The 22,994-nt window shown below is 44.2% G+C and overlaps 3 protein-coding genes across 9 annotated transcripts in view; 2 read left to right on the forward strand and 1 right to left on the reverse strand.

Moving 5' to 3' along the window:
* The window catches only part of Set2 (SET domain containing 2), a 131,190-nt gene extending 123,101 nt beyond the window's left edge, over positions 1–8,089 (forward strand). For 4 of the 5 annotated variants that reach the window (XM_055076995.1, XM_050188820.2, XM_050188817.2 and 1 more), the window contains 3 exons: positions 2,551–2,589; positions 5,811–5,990; positions 6,438–8,089. In XM_055076995.1, coding sequence (XP_054932970.1) covers positions 2,551–2,589; positions 5,811–5,990; positions 6,438–6,605 — 387 coding nt within the window. In that variant the 3' untranslated portion in view covers positions 6,606–8,089. The remainder of the gene's footprint in view (positions 1–2,550; positions 2,590–5,810; positions 5,991–6,437) is intronic. The other variant, XM_050188819.3, reaches the window with a different exon arrangement.
* A 5,125-nt stretch (positions 8,090–13,214) lies between these two features.
* RpS26 (ribosomal protein S26) lies at positions 13,215–15,811 on the reverse strand. The gene is made up of 3 exons (XM_050188832.3): positions 15,641–15,811; positions 14,749–15,063; positions 13,215–13,292 (listed from the first exon to the last, which is right to left on the reverse strand). The coding sequence occupies exons 1-3, from the start codon at positions 15,641–15,643 to the stop codon at positions 13,248–13,250; spliced, it is 363 nt and encodes a 120-aa protein (XP_050044789.2). The 5' UTR covers positions 15,644–15,811; the 3' UTR covers positions 13,215–13,247.
* Positions 15,812–16,476: 665 nt separating this feature from the next.
* Positions 16,477–22,994, forward strand: part of Egfr (epidermal growth factor receptor) — a 216,855-nt gene continuing 210,337 nt past the window's right edge. For 2 of the 3 annotated variants that reach the window (XM_050188824.2, XM_050188829.2), the window contains exon 1: positions 16,477–16,707. In XM_050188824.2, coding sequence (XP_050044781.1) covers positions 16,575–16,707 — 133 coding nt within the window. In that variant the 5' untranslated portion in view covers positions 16,477–16,574. The remainder of the gene's footprint in view (positions 16,708–22,994) is intronic. The other variant, XM_050188827.3, reaches the window with a different exon arrangement.

Below are 22,994 nucleotides of genomic sequence, written 5' to 3' on the forward strand. Positions count from 1 at the left end.
CATTCAAGTCCACAGGCAAACAGCCAGCAACTACTAGGAACCATACACCTACCAAATTTATCTCTGTGCTTACTCTGTGCAATGGCGAAAATTCGTCTGTAGGGAGAAAGCTCCGAACTGAATTCGCACAGCACTGATTTAACTGCCATCATTCTGCAGTGAAGGTAGCATGCAACATAGACAATTCATGGTATTGTGACCACACGTGAGTTACATGAGGCTACCCACCATGGTGGCTTAGCGGCTACGGTGTTGCGCTGCTAAGCACGACATCGCGGGATCGAATCCCGGCCGTAGCGGCTACATTTCATTGGGGACGAAATGAAAAAACTCTTGTGTGCCATGCACTGGAGGCACGTAAAGATATCCTGGTGGTCGAAATTAATCCGGAGTCCGCCGCTACCACGTGCCTCATAGTCAAATCGTAGTATTGGCTCGTAAAACCCCGGAATTTAATTTTCAATTCAAGGTACATGAGGCTACATGAAATTTGAACTTAAATGTGGTGCCACACCCTTGGCTATTGCAAAATTGCCAGCATATGTTATTTCGCTCAAGCGCAAGTTCAATCAAGATGTCTGCAAATGGGTCTTCCATAATGCTAGCATTGTAAGCAACAAAATTATTTTTTTTCCCTGGAAGCAATAATCGGGCATTTTTGTTGTCCCCTTCAGTTCTGGAAAAACATCTGTCTGCAACTGTATGTGCTTTTGTTTACCTTTTTTTAGACGGACACTAAAGGCAAACATTGAATCAATCTATATTCTAGATTCCCTTTTAGTAGGTTACTCTTCTAGGAACCTCACAATGTTGGTTTTGTGCCTAGAGATGTCCTAGTTGCTGATAAAATTGCAATGCAAGGGGCTACAAAGTTGGGATGCTTGCATAGCTGCGCCAGGGGTCTTGCAGATTGTGTGATGCTGAATTCCACACTTCTAAATAGTCTTTGCATAGTGTTGTGAAGAGGCAGTGAGTTATTCTATAGAAAGGTGCTATAAAGCTGGCATCATCATATATATATATTATATGTATGTGTGTCCCTTTACTACTACTTGTTACATTGAGATCTTGTCATGCTTGCGTACCGTCCGTGACAAAAAAAAATGTAGGCCACTGCAACCATTACTTCAGCAAGTTTGAATTGCAGTCACTTCAGCCAACTATGCTGTTGTAAGTGTTCTAGAGGATATAGAGGCCTCTGTAGTTCAACCCAGTTCGGAGCCTCGCAGTTTGGCCTAGGGCAGCTTTAGCTCTGGTTCATGAAACACTGTCAAGTAATCTATTGCTAGGGAAATCATGGAATCAGTTATAATAATGAACTTTTCAATTCTTAGTGAGCACTACCACAGGTTAGCATTCAGAGTGCTATTTAGTTGGTCACCTCATCATGCATACTACCACCATCTCCGTACCTTTCTGAACAGGCACTAGAAGACAAGTTATTTTGATTTAGTTGTGTGGAAAGTGTGTTTCCTTTCTCAACCTATTTTACCCCTTTTTCTTCAAACCTGTCTTTAAAATAAAGTGGGTAGCCAAAACATGGCTGCACTACGGGTCATTCTGCAGGCTTACCATATTTGCTCAAGTCCAAGCCATGTTGGGATTTAGCAGAGCCCGGGGCAGCTGTATTGGGCATCGTAAAGCATGCGCAAAGATGGTGGATGCTCTTGGGACAACTGGGCCTTGCTGGCTGGTGCTTAGGAGCTGCAGCCAGTCAAGTAGTCAGAATGTATGGAAACTTTAAAAATTAAGTTGCTTCAAGTTCTACTCTCGCATACCATGCTAGTTCACAATTTAAATTACATATGACTCACTCACTTTGTTGACACAATTATTTAGTGTAACTTGTTTGCTCATCACTTTGTTCCTCAAACAGTACGCTGTTTTCATCTCTGTCCATACCTTTGAGATGGACCACTTTTGAGATGAATTTACCTAGATTAATTTCTATTGAACTAGCTATCCGGTTTGCCACCCATCTTTTATTTATGCATGGTCGGTGGGACCAGTCGGGTTTCTCGGCGCACATTCTCAGTCAGCCATCTGGTGTTATGACATAACCACAGTCGTCAAAATGGACCGTTAAAGGCAACATCAATGCCTGTAACTTAATTGTAGACTGCTCAAACTACATCCTTATATTAACTCTTGAACCACCATCCCAGTCATTGCAGACCTTCAAAAGTATTGGCTTGGGGTTTGGATAAGTACGGTAAATCAAGCTATTTTCCTTGCTAGGCTTTGCACAATGGTGTGTTTTGATGCACTGTTCCAGAAGTATTTCCCAGCCATTGGCATGAGTTAAAAGAGCTGCATGCAGCATTTTTATTGAATGTCTGCAGCATCTGGAAGGCTCTTTTGTGTGTGTGTGTGTGTGTGTGTGCGTGCGTGCAAAAGAGCATTAGTGAGTGGGTAGCATTAATTAGGACTTGATTCATTTGTGTTATGCCTGTTCCTTATTTCATTTTTTTTCCTGCCCTTAGTTATGTGCATTTTCTCTTTTTATGATTGCTTATGCCTTTTCCTTCCTGCATGTATATGGCCCTTCAGGTGAACAGCACAGTAGGCAGCTCCAGGGGAAAGAGATCGGTTAGTACCTGGCGTACATGCTACTTTGTGTGCAAGCTCTTTCTTACGCATGGCATGCTCTAATTTTTGTTTATTACTCTACTTGGTTTCAGTCTATGTTGCTGCGAATGAATGTCCTTCCAATGCCTTGTGCCTTGGGATTACAAAAGCTCCTGTGTATTGAGCTTTGGGTGCACGTGAAAATAGCCTCAGGGTGGTCAGAAGTAATCCGTAGCTCTACAATGGTACTGATGGTGGCACGGTGACAATAGAGAGTTTTAGAATAGGGGCCCCAATATTTTGGGGCCCCAAAGAGCTTTGCGGGTGTTAGCGTTGGGGCACGCAGGAGTGAAGAGTTTTAGAATTGGGCTTTGCGTTTGCGGATAGCGTCTTGCGCTGACAGCGCCACTACGGCGTCTAAGAAAAACGATTAAAAATAATTAAATAAAATATACTATTTTATGATATGAATAGTAATTTTGACTTGCGTGTATTCGCGTTTAATTACAATTTAGAGGTTATTCTTCAAGCAGCAAACAATTAGTTGTGCTTAGTTTGGAGCAACAAAACCAACTTTACGTGCCTTCACCAGCCAAGCTTAGCCATGTTAGGCCTACGAGCCATAAAATCCACACTCGAATTCGGAATCGGTGGCGTCTAATCAATCAATCTTAATAACACACGCTAGTTGAGAGAAAGCGATAACTGCAGTCACTTCTCCTAGCTTGCAAACTTCACGCGTTACCGCGAATCGAACCCAGTTTGGTGCTAGGTTAGAGCCGTCGCTTCGATGGGTGCCGCCATGTTTGTTGACGCAAAGCTTTTGGGAACGCTATTTGAGCTCCCGCTAAATCGGTGAAATAGCGTTCCCAACGCAAAACCCAAACGCAGTTTGCGTCTCGCGCATGCGCAGTGGCTTCGACGCTATTTCTTTGGGGCCCCAAAACGTTTGGGGCCCCTATTCTAAAACTCTCTAATGACGTGTTAGCTTTGACACAACGCAGAAGTGTTCTGCAGCAAAGCATACGAACGTTGTGAGTGCAGCTTTCGGTGCAATTTTGTTGGGAAAAAGAAAGAAATCACGCATTAGATTCGAGTAAATACTGTAATAGCGCATTGTGAGCTACCGTTATTGCCTGAAAATATTTTCTAGGGAAGGCCGAAAGTAAGTTTTTTCAGTGGGAGATTATATGTATTCAACACATTCACTGACCTCTAAGCTCTGCTGAGACAAACACCACCAGTAAAAAAAGTCTCTATTCGGGTCACCATACGGGTTAGGCGTCAGCATGCTGTCTGGCCAAGTTCGAATTATCTGGTGAATGCCAATTTTAGAAACAAAATAATTAATGTTTGAGTTCATAGAAATGCATGGATTGCAGCCGGGGCCTTTGGATGAGATCAAATTAAGCAAAGAATCAAATTATCTGGAGCCAAAATAATGGGAGTATTCCGTACAAGCACCATTTTTGCTTCATTGTTTCACCACCATAGTCATCACTTTGATGCCATTCTGTTTTGACGCCCATGCAAATCGTCCAGCATGCCACTAAGTGTGTTTAAATCAACTAGCGCTTGATGCCATAGTTAAAACAGGCACTTGCTGACCCCCAGCAATGGCCTGAATTTTAGGGTTGTTTTGGTTGGGGCAGCTATGATATGGAAATTTTCTGTGCGACTACGAAAATATATTTTTTAGTCCTGTATCTTCCAATGTCTGCATTCAAGCAAACTGTATGAACATCAGTGTGCATTTAAAATCTATCGTAATGAAAATTTCAGCCAGACCGATTTGCATTGAACCTCTGGGAGAGGGAACTAAGGCCACCAAAAAGTTGATATTTATACATTTACGTATTGCTTACCTGTCATGTCTCACACAACAGTATTATCAAAGAATTCAGCTTATAGGGACATTAAAAGCTAATATGAGGTCTAGCAAAAGTGATATTTGTGTCCCAAAGTGTCACTATTACCAAGACTGAAGCTCTTGTAAGAAAAGTACATCAGTGTAGGTCAGCATTAATGCTGTACCTTTTCATATATGTATGGTGCCAGCTTCAGCGTCATAACATGTCTCAAAACTGCCAAGTTGCAGTAAAGTCAAATTAAATTTCTTATACAGCTCGAGGTTTTTTTTCAAAGATGGTGGCACCCTGTCGGCATGGATCTCTTGGAAAGATCCAATTGTTTAATGTAACATGCTGTAGCACCCAGCAGAGCATAATCTGAGAAGTTTCCAGTGCAGCTATGAATTGCACCTTGCATTCATCACAGGCGTTTTCGATTCTGAAAGAATTGTGCAGCCCTTTTCAGTCACGATGATGTCACCTCTTGGCATAAGCGCATTCCAATACTAGAGATGCAATCAAACGGTCCAGATCCATATTTTTTCCTGTTGTGTTTCCCAAAGAGTTTGCCATAGGAGTCTACCACAGTTTTTCTTTGGTAATGTAACCATGTTAGCTACCTTGTGTTAAGCAGTTGTGCTGGAAATTCTGGTGAAAATTGCATGAGTGGAGCACTTCAGTCGACGTGTTAAGCTCTTGTAGCATTCATCACGTGTAACAAGCTACATATTTACTCCCGGGGCATTTTGCCATTGAAGAAAGTTTGACAGTAAATAAATTCATGTTATAAAGGATGGTGCAGTGCTGTAGTAACATTCACGCAAAAAAAAAAAATGTATTTACCATTAATTGCATGACTATATTGTGGATGCTTCTTTTTTTCTCCCCCTCTCTCTATCTCTGAACCAAGGGCCTGAGAAATTGTTTGTAGTTATACACAGAACCATGCTTAATATGGAATAAGTGTTTTCTTCTCTCTTTTTGTGCTTTGAAATGTGATAGGCTGAGCCACCAGGTGTCCGATTTATGGAAAACCTAACATCTTAGTGGCAAGAGGCTTGGGTACACAAATAGCAAGTATACACTCTGAACAATGAAATTAAATGGGGCCAGAGACATAAAATGGTGCATCAGCATAGCGCAGTTGACACAATCAATTGCTTGCTCTTCTGTGATGTGCGCAGCGGATAGGGCTTTGTGACACATTAACTTGTATCAAAATCATATTATTACTTCTTGGTCATCAAAGACCCTCCTCTTGCATTATATATTCTTGCGAGTACAATACAGTCAGCACTTCGTTATTTTATAGCGTGGAATGTCTGCAGTGGTGTATTTTGAGACAAAGCTGTAAGGGTATTGGTTACATCGTTGTTGGTTTTCTTTCTGCAGAGCAAGAAGAAAGCGGTGACCGTGGCTGCTGACACTTCGGAAGTGGCCAAGAAGATCAAAGAGTTGTTTCGGTCCAGGATTTCTTCCCACATTGTGCACTGCCTGAATCCCTTCCGCAAACCAGACTGCAAGCTAGGACGAATTCAGAGCACAGAGGACTTCAAGCATCTTGCTCGCAAGGTAGGCTTACCTTGTCCAGCTTGCCTAATTACTAAGGGCAATTTTGTATGGCTGGTTGACTGTCCTCTCTCTCTCCTTTATCGCAGGGCCTTGAATTGTTTTAGTCTTGTCGGTTTTTAAAATTGTAGCTCATTTTGCCAGGTTGCTTGATTCCATGATGTGCACTATGCATTTTTTATGGCAGCTTTGTTAGAGATTGACATTTGAAGGCTGTCATTCTTCTGCACCTTCTATAAATGGTGGTTAGTAGATTAAATTTCATTTTTAAGATCTCCAATGAAGAGTAAATTGGGACATCATATCCAGGATTCTGTGTTAATAACATCATTTGAATCGTGCTTGGCCTTTGCTTAGCTCAAGACAATTAGTGCTCACTTCAGACTGCAGCATTACCAGTGGTGAAGCAAACAGCTGACGATATACTGTTTTTTTTTTTCTTCTGCCCAGCTGACACACTTTGTGATGGCCAAGGAGCTGAAGCATTGCAAGAACGTTGAGGACCTGGAATGCAATGACAATGTGAAGCACAAGGCAAAAGAGTTTATACAAAAGTACATGGCAAAATATGGTCCTATCTACCGGAAGGACAAGACTGTCTCCCCCAAGGACGACTAGCCCACTCACCTTTATGCATAGGCGTGCGAGGGGCTGCAAGCAAATTAGAGGTGGCTGACTCGACGCTGAGAGGAATCCTGCCAGTCATCAGTGCAGCATTACCAGGGATAACCTCCATCAGCTCAAAGTCTTCAAGCCTCTCTCTAATCCAGGGACCACTAGACTGCCAGGCAGCGTTACTCTTCCCCACACCGTGTCACAAAGTGATAGTGCGCACTGTATGCCACAAACTTCCAGGCAGAACAGTAGGCTACGGCAGCGTGATATGCATTCAGTTGTGGTCACGGAAATGTGCGTGGTGCACAAGTGCCTGCCTCATCAAGTCCTACAATAGTGGCATCTCCAACGGCGGCGCACAGCCGAAAAAGTTCATGCTGTTCTAATTGAAGCGGCACAGTCTACCTAAAGTGCATCTGTACAGGCCTGCACACGTGAATGAACGCTTGATGCTGAGCTGCTCTTGCTGGAAAACAGTTCTTTGGCTGAGTTTGTTGCTGAAGGCTAGGTTGTGCGAGTAAAGCTAGGATGACCGATTTGCACTCCGCAGGCCGGCATAAAGGTTCCAGCGCAGAGACCATGCCTTTTTCTGCACACTAGGACACCTTTGTTTCTTTGGCTCCAAGCCATCCTTTTGTTCACACTTGTGAGCTTTCACTTATTTACCATGGAGAATCGAAAGTTTGGTTCCTGTTTATAGACTGGTTTTGTACTGCCATGCCATAATTGAATTGCCTGCCATTTGTTTTCTGCATAATTTTAGCTTTTTTTTTTTTCGTAGTTGCAAACTTTTTGTTGTCAAATGAATTTACATTTCCGTAAGGCATACATGTTCATTTACATTATTTTTGTAGTTGCTGTGGGTTCAGAACTTGTCTGTCTGTACGAATCATTTGACTGATGATTAAGCTTCCTTTTCTTTATATGGTAGCTGTTGGGTGTTTTGGAAATGGATTTGGGACGTTACATCTTGTAATTAATTCATCTTGCTCTGGAATAGGCAAGAAACAGCAGCCCCATTCTGTATAGTTGCATTGCTGTCACTTCCGAATGAGGTTGAGGAATATTGTCTTGCATGCCCAACCTTCCCTCACATGCACCCCCCCCCCTTTCTTTTTCCCCTATTTGTATATAAAGTGTTATATAAAGTGTTTAAATTTCGTTGTCCTTATTTAACTATTTCATGTCAACAGTGTCGTGTTAAATGACTTCATTGCATGGTTCTCAGCGCATGCTGTTAAATTCTCTATGACAATGGTGCATGGCTTATAAGTTTTCTGCCCAGCACGGAAATGTTGAAACCTAGTTTGAGCCAACTCCTTTTGTGCCAGGGAAGAACCATGAATTTGCGTTGCAATTTCTCCATGTTCATTTTTGGGCATTGTATATATACAGAGCATATACGTATAGACTGTCATCTGCTGCACATTTCTGGCACGTTTAGATGGCTCCAGTGATGATCGTAATAAACATACATTTTCATATCATTGGTATATCTTCGTGGTGTCCTTCACACCAACGCATGTGGTACATGTAGTGTGATTCACTTAAGGACAATGATTACTGTTGTCTGCTGTTTAAAGGGGAAAATCAGTACTTATAAGTGTGGGTGTAACAATTGAATTGTCATTTTCGTTGCTGTCACTGGCTGCACTGCAGTTTAGCTTAATACAGCCAAAACTCAATTTAACGAAGTGATTGCACTCAAATTGATTAAATGAGGAAGTTCATAAAATCAGGCTGGAAATTTTTCGGTCCTTTAAAATCTAAAATAGTAATGTGATGGCACACAAAAGCTACTGCAGCATTGTATTTGTCGCTAATCCAGCCATCTGTCACATAAACCATGAAATAATGAAATGCAACCACCACTGCCTCCTACGGAGGTGGTGTTGAGTTGGCTGCTCTGTGCATGGACGCGGCATACAGCCTCGTCAAAATAAAGCTAGGGATGTGACCATGGCACCTAGATGTTTTAATGCGATAGCTTTAGAGCGTACGCTCAAAGAAAAAGGTCTGTCAAAATTAGAAAGAAATTGCTGCTTCTTTTACTCGTTTATTTCAGCAAAAACTTCGTTAAATCGAGTTTGGCCAAGTTTGTTTCGTTAATTCGGGTTGATGATAACATTGAACCCTATGGATACCTGTCGGCGAATGGAAGTTTCTTCGTTAGATTGGCAACTTCGTAAAATCGGGTTTGTCAGATGAAGTTTTAACTATACTTGCATTTACTTCAGAATATCATAGAGGTCATATCCTAGAGGAAAGTATGTTTACTCTAATGGCTTATTCAACCAGTCATTTCAGTGTATTTATGCAGTGCTTCAAACGTTGTGTAATAGAGTACAAGATGTCTACACTTCTGTTGCACATAAGCTTTACTGCCAGCATAAGTGGATTCAGATGGTGGTGGTAAAGCTTAATTTAGCCTATTGCGCGACTACTAGTGTACTACCAAAGCACTCTTGCCAGTTATTAGCTTGCATGTGGTAACTCCGCCATGGTATGTAGTATGGGGACACATCAATCGTAAGGTGAAGGAATTCTCGAGAAGATTGACGTGTGCAGTAAATAAAACTGGGAAAAGTCATTTTCCCTGGTCCTGCTACACAAGTGTCGCCTTGCTAGCAAGTATGCAAATATGAATGTCAAGATGTCATATGTGGCTCAAAGCTATGGTTGTGACTTCTCTGGCAGCAAAAGCTGGCGAGCAACAAGAGCCATGGGAATGCGTTACCAAATTTGTTATCTAGGAGACACCAAAGTTGTAAAATGTTTTATAAACTAAGAAACGCATCACTATACAATATTGCTATACAGAAGGCTACATGTACTGTAGTTGAGTACAAGAAAAGAAGTCGTTGCATTTTTTGCCAAACCCTGAACCAGAAAATGCAAATGCATGCTGATTTAGGAAGTAGTACTGTTCATAGGCAACAAAATGTCAGCTGCAGAGGTTACGAACTGGTACAGGTAGCAACCCTATTTGCAAGTAATAGCCCGGTGGGCATGCTGAGCATTTGGCATCAAGCAATACTAGAAGAATGCTGTATTGAGGAATGCACTAAATGTGGTTCTACTGTATATTTCTAGATATCGTTTCTGTTGTGGGTTCTCTTCAATGAGCAAGCTTTCTCTGTTTAATTATGAAGTGCCTGCATTTGTGGAATCCACTTAAAAAGCGTAACCATGTCCACCGTGCGGCAGGCAGCTGCTGGTTGTGCTGAAGTTGCCAGGAGCTGCTGCACGAGTTTTCCGTATGGATCAAAGTGAATATGGAAGGATCTATTTTGTGTGTGTCGTGAAATTGACCTGCAAATAAATTCTTTGCCTATAAGAGAGAAATTCGAAGAAACTCTAGCAACCTGAAGTGGTTACCATAGTCTGCATGCTTTCATCTGGGGTAGGGAGCGGTGTTTATCATGGACTGCAACAAGAGGCATATTCACAGCAGCGAATAAAGACCGGTGCTGCTGTAGAGTAAATGTAACACACGAACCAGTTCTATTCAAATTTCCTCTCGCTAGTTTTTCTTGTGTGGGGTGTGCTGTGAACTCATGCTGTACTGCGAAAAAAAAAAAAAAAATTGGCAATGGCCTGATCTCACCATGTTGTAGTGTAACCTTTACGTTAGGGGTTTCGGGCGGTGAGTGGGTCCTTCACTCCAGGCCTCTACTAGTCTCTACGGTTCGCTGGGCTCGATCGAGAAGAGTTGAACTAGTGAAACTATAATCAAAGTGTGGCACCTTGTGAGCTTCAGGATGCTAAAGGGACACTAAAGAGAGGCTTACATTGAGAGGTATTGATAAATTGCACTTCTATTGATTACAAAAAAGCAGCTTAGCATGAGTAAATGCTTGATAAGCCAGGAAAGATGCAAGAACTAAATACAAGTGGCAGTGTTGCCTTCAAGTTCGTACACCAGCTCACTGTAATGCAATCACAGAATAAAAAGGAACTTGAAAATCCACCTCGCGCAAGTACCTGCAGCACAGATTTGCCATATTCAATGTTGACAGTGTGTCCTTGGGCCTATGTAAATTTTGGTGAAGATGGGCTGCATTGCACTGTGAAGGAGTCAAACACTGAACTTTTCAATATTTAGCAACTTTCACTCTGCCAGAGTAGCCCAAATGCTAGAAACATCCCACTGACCTACTGGCACTGGGCTTCGAGAAGTTTGGCCTTCCTTTTCTATTCTAGTAATAAACATTTTGCCATGAAAATAAGAGTTAAAAATTAAATTGTGGGGTTTTACGTGCCAAAACAACTTTCTGATTATGAGGCACGTCGCAGTGGAGGACTCCGGAAATTTTGACCACCTGGGGTTCTTTAACGTGCACATAAATCTAAGTGCACGGGTGTTTTCGCATTTTGCCTCCATCGAAATGTGGCCACCGTGGCCGGGATTCGATCCCGTGACCTCGTGCTCAGCAGCCCAACATCATAGCCACTGAGCAACCACGGCGAGTAATATAACAGAGTTCTGGGAGAATATTTCATCAGTCCAAACACCTTTAGTGTCCCATCAAACGCCACAATTTTAACTTGGTTTTGGCATGTGTTGGGTGCCTGGCTTTGACAGGCAGTGCTTGGTAAAATAGTTCTCGACATTATAACTCGATACATTAGCACAAAATGCTGGACACAAACTTAAAACACAGGTATGAGTGCTCCGATTCATCCTATCTGTTTGTGCCTGCCAACATTTTGTGCTAATATGGAGCCTAGTCAGAGTGCAAACCAAACTACCAGCAGACAGCTTTTAGCAGTGTCACTTGCGGTCCACCTTGCTCGTATTTCATGCTTGGAGAAGCTGCTTAAAAATGCGATTTCACATTTTTGTTAAGTGCATCTTCCCGTACGAGCAAGAGCTCTGCCAGCTTGTCTTCTGAACCATTGTTTCATACACTTACTAGAGGGAATTTTGTCTACAGGCACTGAAAGCAGAGCAGTTCAGTCAGCGCGGGAATGATGGGTAGTACATGGATAAATTTAGTGCTGGCTTTAAATGGCTACACGATTTTGCAAATTGTCCATTTTCAAGAAAGTACTGCGCTATAAATAATTTAAAAATTGTAGGATGCTTCAGCTCCACTTTAAAGAGTGAAACGCAATAGGATTCAAAGGCCCCCCAACTGCTTCTCTCGCTTCCCGACAACTGCAGCTTACGTGACCGTAATGTTTTCCGGGAAACGCTGGCTGCAAACGCTATGCACGAAGGCAAGCTTTCTGGTAGAAACGCGGCCTCTTGCGTGGGCCAATCCTCAAGGTAGTGCACAGCTGCGCCAAGAAAATTGCCTCGCATTCAGGTTTGTTATTGTTTTGCACTTTCAATATTTCAGTCCGAGAAGATTTAACATAAAAGGCATGTGTTGTCGGCATTTTGATTCACGACATTGGTTTGTGGGCCATCATCCTCAAAATTCCGAGGATGATGATATATGGGTTTTATTGGCAGAAGGGACAGGGATAGCCAAAGAATACCACAAAATTCCGAGGAACAATTGTCAAGAATGCAAGACACGGTATCGGCAACTTTAACAATAAAATGATGTGGCAATATAACCTGCATATACCACACGTCATAGAGCAAGGTGTGGCATATACATATACCTAAATATAGAGGAATTTTCACTTGTGGGGAAGCCGGCGCTGAATGCCAACGACAACACCCGATTTTCTGTGACACAGGGCCCTTAACACTAGCGCTTTAAAATTGCCCAACGGCAGGATTCAAACACAGGACCTCTAGCACAGAAGTTCGATATCGAGTCCATCGCGCCATGGATGCATGGACAAGAACCACTGCAATTAGCGATTATGTTTGTTCAGTCTTATTGCCTTCTGAATTTCAAAAGAAAGCTATAGATTTGTCTCAAATTTAGGCAAACAAGTGCAGATAATCTGTAATAAACGAAGCCACAAGCATCGAGATCAAATCCCTGTACTACCCATCATTCCCACACTGGCTGAACGACCACAACACCAGAGTTCTCTCTAGTAATTGTATGAAACCTTACGTTCTAAACTACAAGGAGTCCAAGTGGACACACCGTCATGCTCCACTGTACAAGCAAGCAAAGCAAAAGCGGCTTTATACCTTCCACTACTTGTACTAGTGTTGTGCACAATACTCTGACATTCTGTGCCAATGCAAGGAAAGCTATGCAGACTGCACGTACAAGTCCACTCCTGAAAATGTCTCGCATTATTATTTTGAAAGAGTAACCATAAGCATCTGGTTTACAAATGCAAAGTAAGCCACTGAGAGACTTGTTTTTTGCTTTCCTCTTCCGAGTTTGGGCAAAAGTATAACTGTCTCACATGGATGCTATGCTGATCCAGTATCTGTTCCAAGAAACCAAAATCGCTCAACACTACTGTGATACGTGACGCAGTAACACACATCCAGGTGCTCCGTCCTTGTAGCTTTTCCTTTGTTGCCTAAGAAAGTTGTCCACAAGTATGGTGCTGTCACTGAGCAGTCGTGTACGAATTGCAGGATGCACCAGTCAGAGGAGCAGATTGTGAAAGACTCTGCTAAAACACTCTAATCAGCCCCAAGTTCTCAACATGCTTCTTAGAAGATAAGAGGACATAAAGACGTGCTAGTTGGCAAGTGAACACTTTTTTATTCACATATTATTTGACAGCAACGCGCGGCGCATTGGGTCCACGAGCCAGGTCCTGTAATGAAAACAAGCGCAATTTTATAAAGATGCCTAAACCAATACAGGTAATATTGTACACGTGCTGCACACACTACAGGCTAAGTATGCACAGCAACTACTACTAGATTAGTGCACTTGTAGATCTAAAATTGTGGCAGAAATGTCATTGTATTCAATTAAGCCAGCAAGGGAAACCTAGCTGCAGTGAAGTACTAGCCATTACCCTTACAAAACACTTGTCCTCTATAGTATAAATAGCACAATTTTACATTTTTCATAAATGGCACCTGAAATATGTCTTCATTCAAAATTTTCTGGGCATTTGTCAACACACAGTATATGCAGTGCATTTCAGGAGTACAGCTGATACAGCCAAATGCAATGACATCACATTTTTCTCAGCTTTCTAACTACTCGGGCTGTGTGCACAGACTAGCTGAAGCAACAGAAGTGTCATGAGAAGTGCGAGGACATTGACTGTTCTTTCATTTATCCAAGCAGTAAAATTTGCACTCTGCTGACAGAAACTACCTTAAATCAGCCTAAAAGAATATAGATTTCTGGTTCAACGGCTAAAAAGGAAAAGAACAGCTTTAGCAGTCTTTCCATGGGCACAGCTCCTAAGTAAATTTCAAGAGTCCACATCATGAAACAACTGATGAAACAAAACAAGTGAGATCATAATGTGCATTTGGTGAAACTCTGTGAATGCCATACTAACTGGTGGCTCTTGCCATCTAACATGCCTTGCACTTCAGCCAAACAATGCATGTAAGCGAGGCTAGGTATGAACACAAGGCTACATTAACTTGGAACTGTTAATATCGACAGTAGCATAGATCAACAACTTTGATGGCAGATCGGCTAGCTGCGTTGACATAACTGACATAAAAATGTAGCAGCACTAATTACTATGTAAGGACGCCTTCTACTCGTTTTTAGTTTCTTGTCCTCCATGGTCTCTTGATCCATTTATAAGTTAGTACACAAATTGTGCTGCAGCCAATTAATAAAACCAGCATTCATAACATGTTCATCAGTCGCAGTTTTTTGCACCCTCTATTGTATAGTTAACCAAACAGTTCCTTTGTTTTGAGCAACTATTGCACATGTGTCGAGTACAGATGTAGCAGTGCAACCAGATGCAACCAGACAAGTGAGCGGTGCTGTCATACGAGCAATACATTTTACCAAATAAAGTACACAAAATGTGTATCTTGCTCCATTCATTAGCTGCAATGGGCTGCTCCTGTGCTCTGAAAGCTGTCATATTAAGGTCCAGTGCGAACCTTTACTGTCACTTCACCTTGTACAGCAAGTACTGTTTCCTGCATTTCCAGCGTCCATGACAGTGACCGGGTCCCCATACAACGCTGAAGCTTTCCATAACTAAAGAGCAAGTATTACTGAAGTGATCGTAATGTACCAAAACAGTATCAAACAAGAACGTGTGAGAGAGCGAGGAAACTAACCGCCGTGGCCCTTGGGAACCTCGGTGGCGGTGCGCGGTCCTTGCGTGCCTCCTTGGACCTGTTGCGCACGATCTTGGAGTGGATGGCGCACGAGACGCAGTAGTGCAGCTTGGCGTACAGCTTGGGCAGCGGGTAAGACTCGTACACGCTTGCCACCGTGATGTCCCTCACTGCGGCCGCCTCCACGATGTTGCGGATCACGAACTTCTTGATCGCCTTATCCTTTGGCACGCAACGCGCGCAATTGGTGCACCTTACGGGCTTCACGTGCCCGCGGCCGTGCTTGGAGCGACCGTTGTTGCGCCTCTTGGACGTCTGCACAAAACCAACATAGGTAACCATAGGTCACAGTCAGCTTATCGCATGGTACAACAGCGATCATCACACACATCACCGATCGCTATTTCGCGGCTAGTTCCTGCTTCTGCCACTAATTTTACAGCCGTGCCTTTCTGTGCATGAATAGTGAAGCACGGAATAGATTTAAAAAGAGAATACAGACTTGCTACTTTATTCGTGTGACAAGAAAGAAAGCACTTGCGGCTTCGCTAATTACGCGCAAGAAACTGTCGCTAAGAGACAATGAACGTAACTCACAGAACTGACACAAATTTACTGGATAACAAATTGACTGTTTTCTAGTAATATGAACAAGTGCAGTGAATGCAATACGAACAAGACAGCAACGCCGGTACCGACCCAGCAACACATGGTGTCGCCTAAGCCTAATACAAATACTGATTTTTATTCACAAGCATTGCTTTCCGATAGGTTCGTGCGTCGCTACTACTTCTGCACAAACCTAAGGACCTGTTACACATAACGACCCAATTTCACACGTTAAATATAATTCGACAGCAAAAGACTGTAACGAGCGAAGTGCCATGCTTACCATCCTCGATGAGCAGTGGAGCCGAAAAGAGGATTACACACTACTTTTCCGAAAAGTAGTGCAATGAACACTTCACAACGAAGACCTTTATAAAGAACGCTCAGTGTGATCGCAATTAGATTTAAGCATTAAATTTGCTAGTAAGCTTTAGTAAATCCAGGTAAAAATTATTTCTTGAGCAAAATATTAAACTTTTATTGGCCTACAGCCGCGGATGAATACATAGGAAACGTTTGCCAAAATTTGCCCTATAGCAGCACCTAGTGGGCCGTTTATTGACTAGCTAACTTGCAAGTTTTAAAATAAATCAAATACTGCAAAATAAGAATAAATTATCTTGTAAATTTGAAAAAATTATATAATATTGGGGCTAATTGAAAGAACGTAAATGTTATTTTTATACATGCAATTCAGGCAATCTTTATTTGCACACTTTTTATTCAGCGCTTAAACGCAAAATGTCGTTTATAATATTAAGTTTTACTCTTGTTCATTTGATGTAAAATATATTTTACATTTTAATATGTGCTCTGTGGCTGTGATGGCGCTGTTTAACACGCTCAATCAAGCTTTAGTAGTTTCTACTTCGGTCGCGTTGTACAAGATGTGTGCAACGTAAAAATATCACAGCAAGCACTAGTTAGTATTTCATAATCTAATACAGGTATTTAACATATTAAATGTTGTAGTTCCTTTTGTTAAAGTTGTAACAATGGAATTCATGCATTCGCTAATGAGAGCTCACCGTTTCCCTTGCTGCGGAGCTAAGCTCTGCAAGCGCCGCCCGTCGCGCCGCCTCTCGGTGAGGAGGCAACGTACGAAGAAAAGTACGCGTTGATTCGCGGCGCGCGGATGGGAGTAGTGGCTTGTGAGCGCGAGCGGCGGCGATTTTCAACGGTGTCCCGTGCTTGTCAGGTGTGAGCATGCCTCGTCCATGACAGTGCGTGGATCAAACGTGCCCAGGATTCGCCGGATTGCTGCGATGGATTTATTCTTCCGGACTGTCGTTGTCGTTGGCGTCGCAGCAAGACTAATCGCGAGTGTCCACGGCGTCTTGGAAGAAAAAGGCAAGTTCCCTTCAGTGGCTCTCCCGTCACGGTCCGCTGCTCTGGCCGCGGCTGTCACGCTACGCTGGTCTTCTTAAATGGACTCCTTGGGGCTGGCGTCGGCAGACGCTTGCCTCCGGGGACAAAGTTCGCGGTGGCAGGTGACTTTAAAAGGATTCTCTTTAAATCAGGAGCCGTTGGTCAGCGACCGGCCTGTGGCACTGTCCGCAGTAGTCCTTGCGGAAGGAACTGTCCGAACCATTTTTTTCCGAGTGGTTGATACTTGCAGCGTGTTTCAGTAATCAGCCAAGTTATACCGGTGTCACGCGTATACTTCTGATCGCAATCGGCGCTGATCCGGATCGAAATTCTAGACAGCGATTGGCTCTCTCGCGCATTTTGTGGAAAGGAGCCAATCACGACCGAGAAATTCGATTCGGATCGGGCTTGATCGCGATCAAAAGTGCGCCGTGGGATACCCCTATTAGTGTTTTCGAAAACCGTAGTCCTTAGCGTAATGACTTGCTTAAGCTTTCTCACCTCGAGAAAAAAAAAGAAAACGTTAAAAGAAAACGACTTGAATAGTGCGATAATTTGCCTGCTTTTCTCGCCCATTGTCAGATGATAAATACAGCGCAAGTCCACGACCGAGTTCAAACTGTTTTGAGACTAGTGTCGCCGACGCAATGTTTCGTGCTTTGTGCATCGAGACACAGCGGGTTGAAGCCAGTGGGAGTTTAAGCAGATTTGCCTTAGCGGGTGTCATTGTTGTCCTTGTGAACGTAAACAGCTTGAACTTTCGACTAAGTTGCTCAAAATTGATTAGCAAGCAGTCGACGACTGATTTGGAGGACAACCTCAAGATGGACCTGGCATTGCAAATGCCGTAATAAGTCGGTTCTGTTTTGCGCGTCAGTAATAGCCAAACGCGCGTCCGTCATTCTTGCGAAAGAAAATTCAGTGGCGATGTAGCGGTAAGTGCGAGAGAAATTCGTTAGCATTACGTCGCACCTATTTATGGTCCCGGATAAATGGGGTTCAGCTGTTTTCACCACATTTCAAAGTGTTGTTCAGGAGCCCACACGACGCATGTACTGCGAGGACCGAGGTGCTACTTACGGTGGGCCGGAGCAGCCACCGTTAGTTGTAATATATATGTGTATATATATATATATATATATATTACACACTCTACGTGACCCGCTTCCCACACTTCACATACCATAGTAATATACGAGGCTATGCATATACATACACTTTTGTCCACTTTGACACTCCTAATGCTAACGCATTAAAAATGGGCAGGATTGATCAACTCGCCGACCGGCGCGTTTGCCGGTACCTTGCTAGCTTTAAGACGTTACGTTTTATGTATATTTAGGATAAGGGGTTGCGATTCTTTTTCCAACCTCTCTCTCTTGCTCTGTGTGTTTGTTTGAATTGTTTATTTCATGGTTCCACATTTAGACCGTCCTGCAACCGTCACACCTTACCTATGCTATCTCTCAGTCAGCCACACGGGCTCGTACAACTACATATCGTAGCTTACGTATAACAAGCTTTGTTGCGAAAAGGTCGTCCAGAGCAAGTTGTTATTTCAAAGACTGCCGACACTGGTTCAAACGTATGAGCGAAAACGTTACGTTACGTTACTGCAGCCGTGTTTTAATGTACCAGGGGCCCTTTCTCTTAACTCGTGGAGTCCTACAAGTCTCCTGAATCAGGCGAGAGAGTAAAGTTGACATACATCACCGAAACGCCTTTATTTTGCAGAACAAATAAGTTGGCTGGTGAAGGCGCGGCGCTTATTTGTCGTATTCAGTTCAATTCAAACGCTTCCTTAATATGTTATAGCGCTTTTTTGATCAGGACACATGCGTAGTGTGATGGCGCCCATGAAGAGTCCCGACCGAAAAAAATGTATGTGTTTCTGTAACTCATGTTTAGTGTTTCTATTCGCTTCACTGCTGTTGATATGTAGCGTGCAAGTATTTGCTGCCACCTATTCCTAAAATGAACAACAGTAATCGAAGTGGCGACCTCGTGGCAATCAGCAGTCGATGAAGGGTACACGCGGCGCCAACGTGTTGTGACAAGTGAGTCGCATATCGCAACAGCCGTTCTCGCCCTCTGATCGGGCGGCCGCTGGTTCGTTCGGACATTCCATCGCCTGTGTATCTACACGCGCTCGATGGCATGGGCAAAGACGGCGTCGCTGAAAGATCTCTGGTCGCAATGGCCCCCATCGCGATACGCCCGTTTTCTTCCGTTTCGCCACTGACGACAGGCCATGGTTCCTGAGCTGCCTCCTCCGTTTTTTTTTACGTTATTTAACGCTTTCAGTTTCTTCTTCTCTGCTGCTCGGTCTGTCTTGGGGCGTACGGAATAGGAGGGAGGGTGAGAGGCGAAGGTTAGTAGAAGAGAAGCCGGTGTCCGTGCGTGGAAAAAGCGCTGCTTGCTCGATCGTTCGCTCTCCTGTCGGCAGTCAGGTTTGCGTGGCGATGGGGGAAGCCACACTACAGGTAGTGGGGGGGGGGGGGGGGTTACGCTGCTTCTTCGGCGAGCGAGCGCAGTCTTCAATGAAACCGGCTTTTGCGAGTTTTTGCTTTCTCTTTCTCCGTGCGCCGCCGACCTGTCGTCCCAAGCAATGTAGCAACGTCCCAAGCGCGCCTTCTACGTGCTAGCTTGCTTGCTTTTGCGTTGTTCCCCTTCCTGTCTAGCCGCTCCTTTTACGCGCTGTGCATTCATCTGCTCCCCCCCTCCATCCCCCACCTCTTCGGAGCTTGATTGTCCGCAAATATGAGCTACGTTTACTTCGTCTTCTTTATGCGTTTGGATCATCCGCCTCTGCGCTGATTGTGCGAAGCTGTAGGGTTTATGCTTTTTTGCCCGGTGCTGCCGGATCGTTTGTGCAAACAGCCTTATTACTATTGAAGGGGATAGAACTGCGCTTTGATATCATGGAGGAAGAGGCGGATAGGCGCCCTTCATTCCGTTCCTATCGTCTCCTATGCACGATCGCGTTGACAGGCGTGTGAAGGATTACTCGACCACAAATTATCTCGTGCCAAAATTTTGTGCGATTCTGAAGAAGTGGGTTTCTTGTAATTCTGCATTGTTTCTTTTGCGCTTGCTTAGTTCACCTTCCCAATCATGTTGTGCCTAAATAGGACATGATCCGTTTCGATACGGTTGTTGGCCTGCTACATATGTGTTTCTGATGTTTGTTTATGTCCTCGTTCAAGTGCGTCGGACAACATAGATTTGTCCCGGGCCATTTGCAGATCCTGCTTGCTTGACTCTCGCACCTCATTAGTTTCCTTGCACTTAGGTCTTGTAAGATGAACGGAAGATTGATTGCACGAATTAACCGAAATGATAGAGTGAAAGCCACTGAACTACATTTTTTCCGCGCCCCCCCCCCCCCCCATCTTTCTTTTTTTTTTTCCTTTTTAATTTGGTGCCCCGCATCAAAAGAATAATGCATGCCGCAAAGCCTGAACGCTGCACAAGTGGACTAGCCTCGCCCCCACACTTAAGTAGTTAACCGTACTAAAGAGCAATACAAGTTAGTTTAGTGAGCGAAGTATTTATTTTGAAGGCTCGAGTTGATTCAGTTGACATGGAAATTACTGTTTTTTAATCGGACAATTTCTTTCCCCACTTTCTCGTGTAATGGCTGTTTTTCTTCAGAAGTATGAAGACTGACTGGCTTGAGTGCTTGAGTTACGGTGCGGTCAACACGCTTTTAATCAATCAATCGACTTATATTTCCCTGAAAAATATAACAAGTACAGAGGTGTCCTTAAAAAGCTTATATGAGTAGCTTGACGGAGTTGCCACCACTGCAATGGCAGCACAAGCGGGCATAAGGAAATGTATGAAACGTATGCATGCTTTGGCACAAAGAAAAAAAAAGAAAGAACTCAAAGGCTGCTTATATGACAACTCAAAGTTACGCGAGCATGCTGCGTCTCCTTAGGAGACACTTTTGCTACTGAACCGCCACAATTCGTACTCGAATTTCGCCCAGACATCACTTTCAGCAACGGGGTGTTTGATACTATTTATGAGGGGCTACAACTGTGTGTTTGTTTGGGATCAACTCTTCGGTCTCGAAAACTACTTTTCCCACACCCCTAGTGCCTGACAAAGTGAATTTACGTGGCGCGTTGATCGACGACATTACAAAACTTGGTCGACGCACGGGACATGGTTATTTGGCTCTGGGTATTTGCTGCTGTTTCGAGTATGCTGAGTACGCAAGGCGGGCGGAACTTGCAAACTGTCGGTGTCGAAACACCGGCTTCTCGCGGAAAACGCGAGGCGGTCCAAAAACTTTCGTAAGCGAAGCCCGCGAGCGAGAAAGGTCGTGAGTTGGCGAAAAGGCGGAACGAGCGAAAACCGCGAGCCGCGCTTGGCCGCACAAGTAGACCGAACCGCCTAGGGAGGGTCGATTAATTTCTTTGTTCGATTAACGATTAATCATTCGTCGTTTTAGTATTTGATAGATTAATCGCTTTCATCGAATAATTGGTTAATCGAAATTATTGCCGGGTACTTTAAAGAGGTTGAAACACGGTTATCTGTTTTTGTAGAAACCTATTTTAATGCCTGAGACTCGGGTGGAACCAAGTTAGAAATACAAGCGTATATAGTTTGATAAAGAATAATCTGTGATTTGTTAAATAGCGGTCAGAGATTGCGATATGCACAGGGGAGGAGAAAATTATTGGTTTATGCTTTTAAGCCACATGCTCTTTTCTACAGAGCGAAGGAACGTCAATTGGCTGAGATGTTTGGGTGAAACCGACACCTTCTTTGAATGTACACACAACGAGCACGCGAGAATAGTCGCTAGGAAGCTATATATTTGCTGGAATCGACATGAACTTCATCGCTTTGTCAAGTACGTGCTCCAAAACCGGCGTGGATGCTGTGCCGCGTCTTCAGTGGACTGACAGTGACACGACGGGTGAACGACTGGGTTTCTATAGCAAGCCTCCGTCTTCCGGCGGCATGGCGACGTGTGGGGGGAAGCGAGGTGGAGCGCTCGGCTCGCCATCATTCGGGACTCGCAAAAAAAACAGTCGACAATCGTTCTACGACAGCCGCACAGCCACCACTGCTCGGGCTCCCCTATTCTAGTGTGATTTCAAAATTTTCACGCCACTCCTGTCAAACTCTAGGAAACGATTAATCGAACATGTCTAATCGACTAAGTCGATTGAATGAAAGGTGGACATCGATGACGATTCATCGTTTTGCGGGATACTTTTAATAGATTAATCGTTCATCGATATTACCAACCCTAGAACCGCCGTGTCGAAGACGTCAGAGAGGCCACGTGCGTCGTGGCTTCAGCTGGCTGCTCCTTTTCTTGTTGTGCAGACCTGCGATGGACAATCTTAGTAGATGTCCGAGGCCTGGCAAGGGGAGAATGTTCTCCTTGTCCCGTGCTACTGGCCTTCGCCACATATGAGACAATGGCACTTCCCTCCCATTCGGTCTCCTTATTCAGCCGTTCTCCTCTCGCCGACATCTTTTCTTTCGCAAGCCTGTCGGTGCGGCTTTCTCTTGTTTCGCTCTAGGGCATTTCCTTTCTCGCGGAGGGTCGTCGAGACAAAAAAGAAAAAGGAAAGAAAGAAAGAAAGAAAAAAAAAAACGGCCGCAGCGCTCGCATGCGAAAGTGCGTAGTCCTCTCTTGCGAGCACTGTGACGACGATGCGGCTCCTGGCAGGGGCCCTAAATGCAGGCAAACCAGCTCGTGCACCCCCGTGGACGTCGTGGCAACGGCGGCGTCTGCTTTTGTCTTCTGCTCCATCCACACAGCTTCATGCAGTTGCCGCCAAACCTTCGTCTCGCTAAAACGGCGCAGTGCTGGGGGAAGCTATTGAGCGCTAACGAAAATGGGGGAAAGCTACATATGACGTCAGCCGTTCAGCCACGGTGTCTACGCAGCTCTTCGCGTGAGTGGTTCGTGACTGGCTGCCTGCTGTGAGCTCACCAGTGGCGATATCGGCAGCCTTAGTTAAACAGTCGCCCAATCAAGCACCGCTATCGCGGGATTCTGTATTTAGGAACTAGGAGTCTTGCAGGGATCGTCTGTAGGTTCCACAGCGCCGCATGGTTTTGGCCTACGAGAGTGCGCTATTATCTTGTCGCCATTGAACGCGACCTCCCGGAGTCGCAAGAGTTGTCGGTCGCGGTTGTGTCGGCGAGGCCGCTCATTCCGAAAGCCGTCCTTCTTTTGAACACTGAGCAGACATCGTTGTCGTGCGGGGAAGCAGAAGGGATACGAGCGTTGT

This window comes from Dermacentor andersoni, chromosome 2 (genome assembly GCF_023375885.2).
Source record: "Dermacentor andersoni chromosome 2, qqDerAnde1_hic_scaffold, whole genome shotgun sequence".
Taxonomy (NCBI): domain Eukaryota; kingdom Metazoa; phylum Arthropoda; class Arachnida; order Ixodida; family Ixodidae; genus Dermacentor; species Dermacentor andersoni.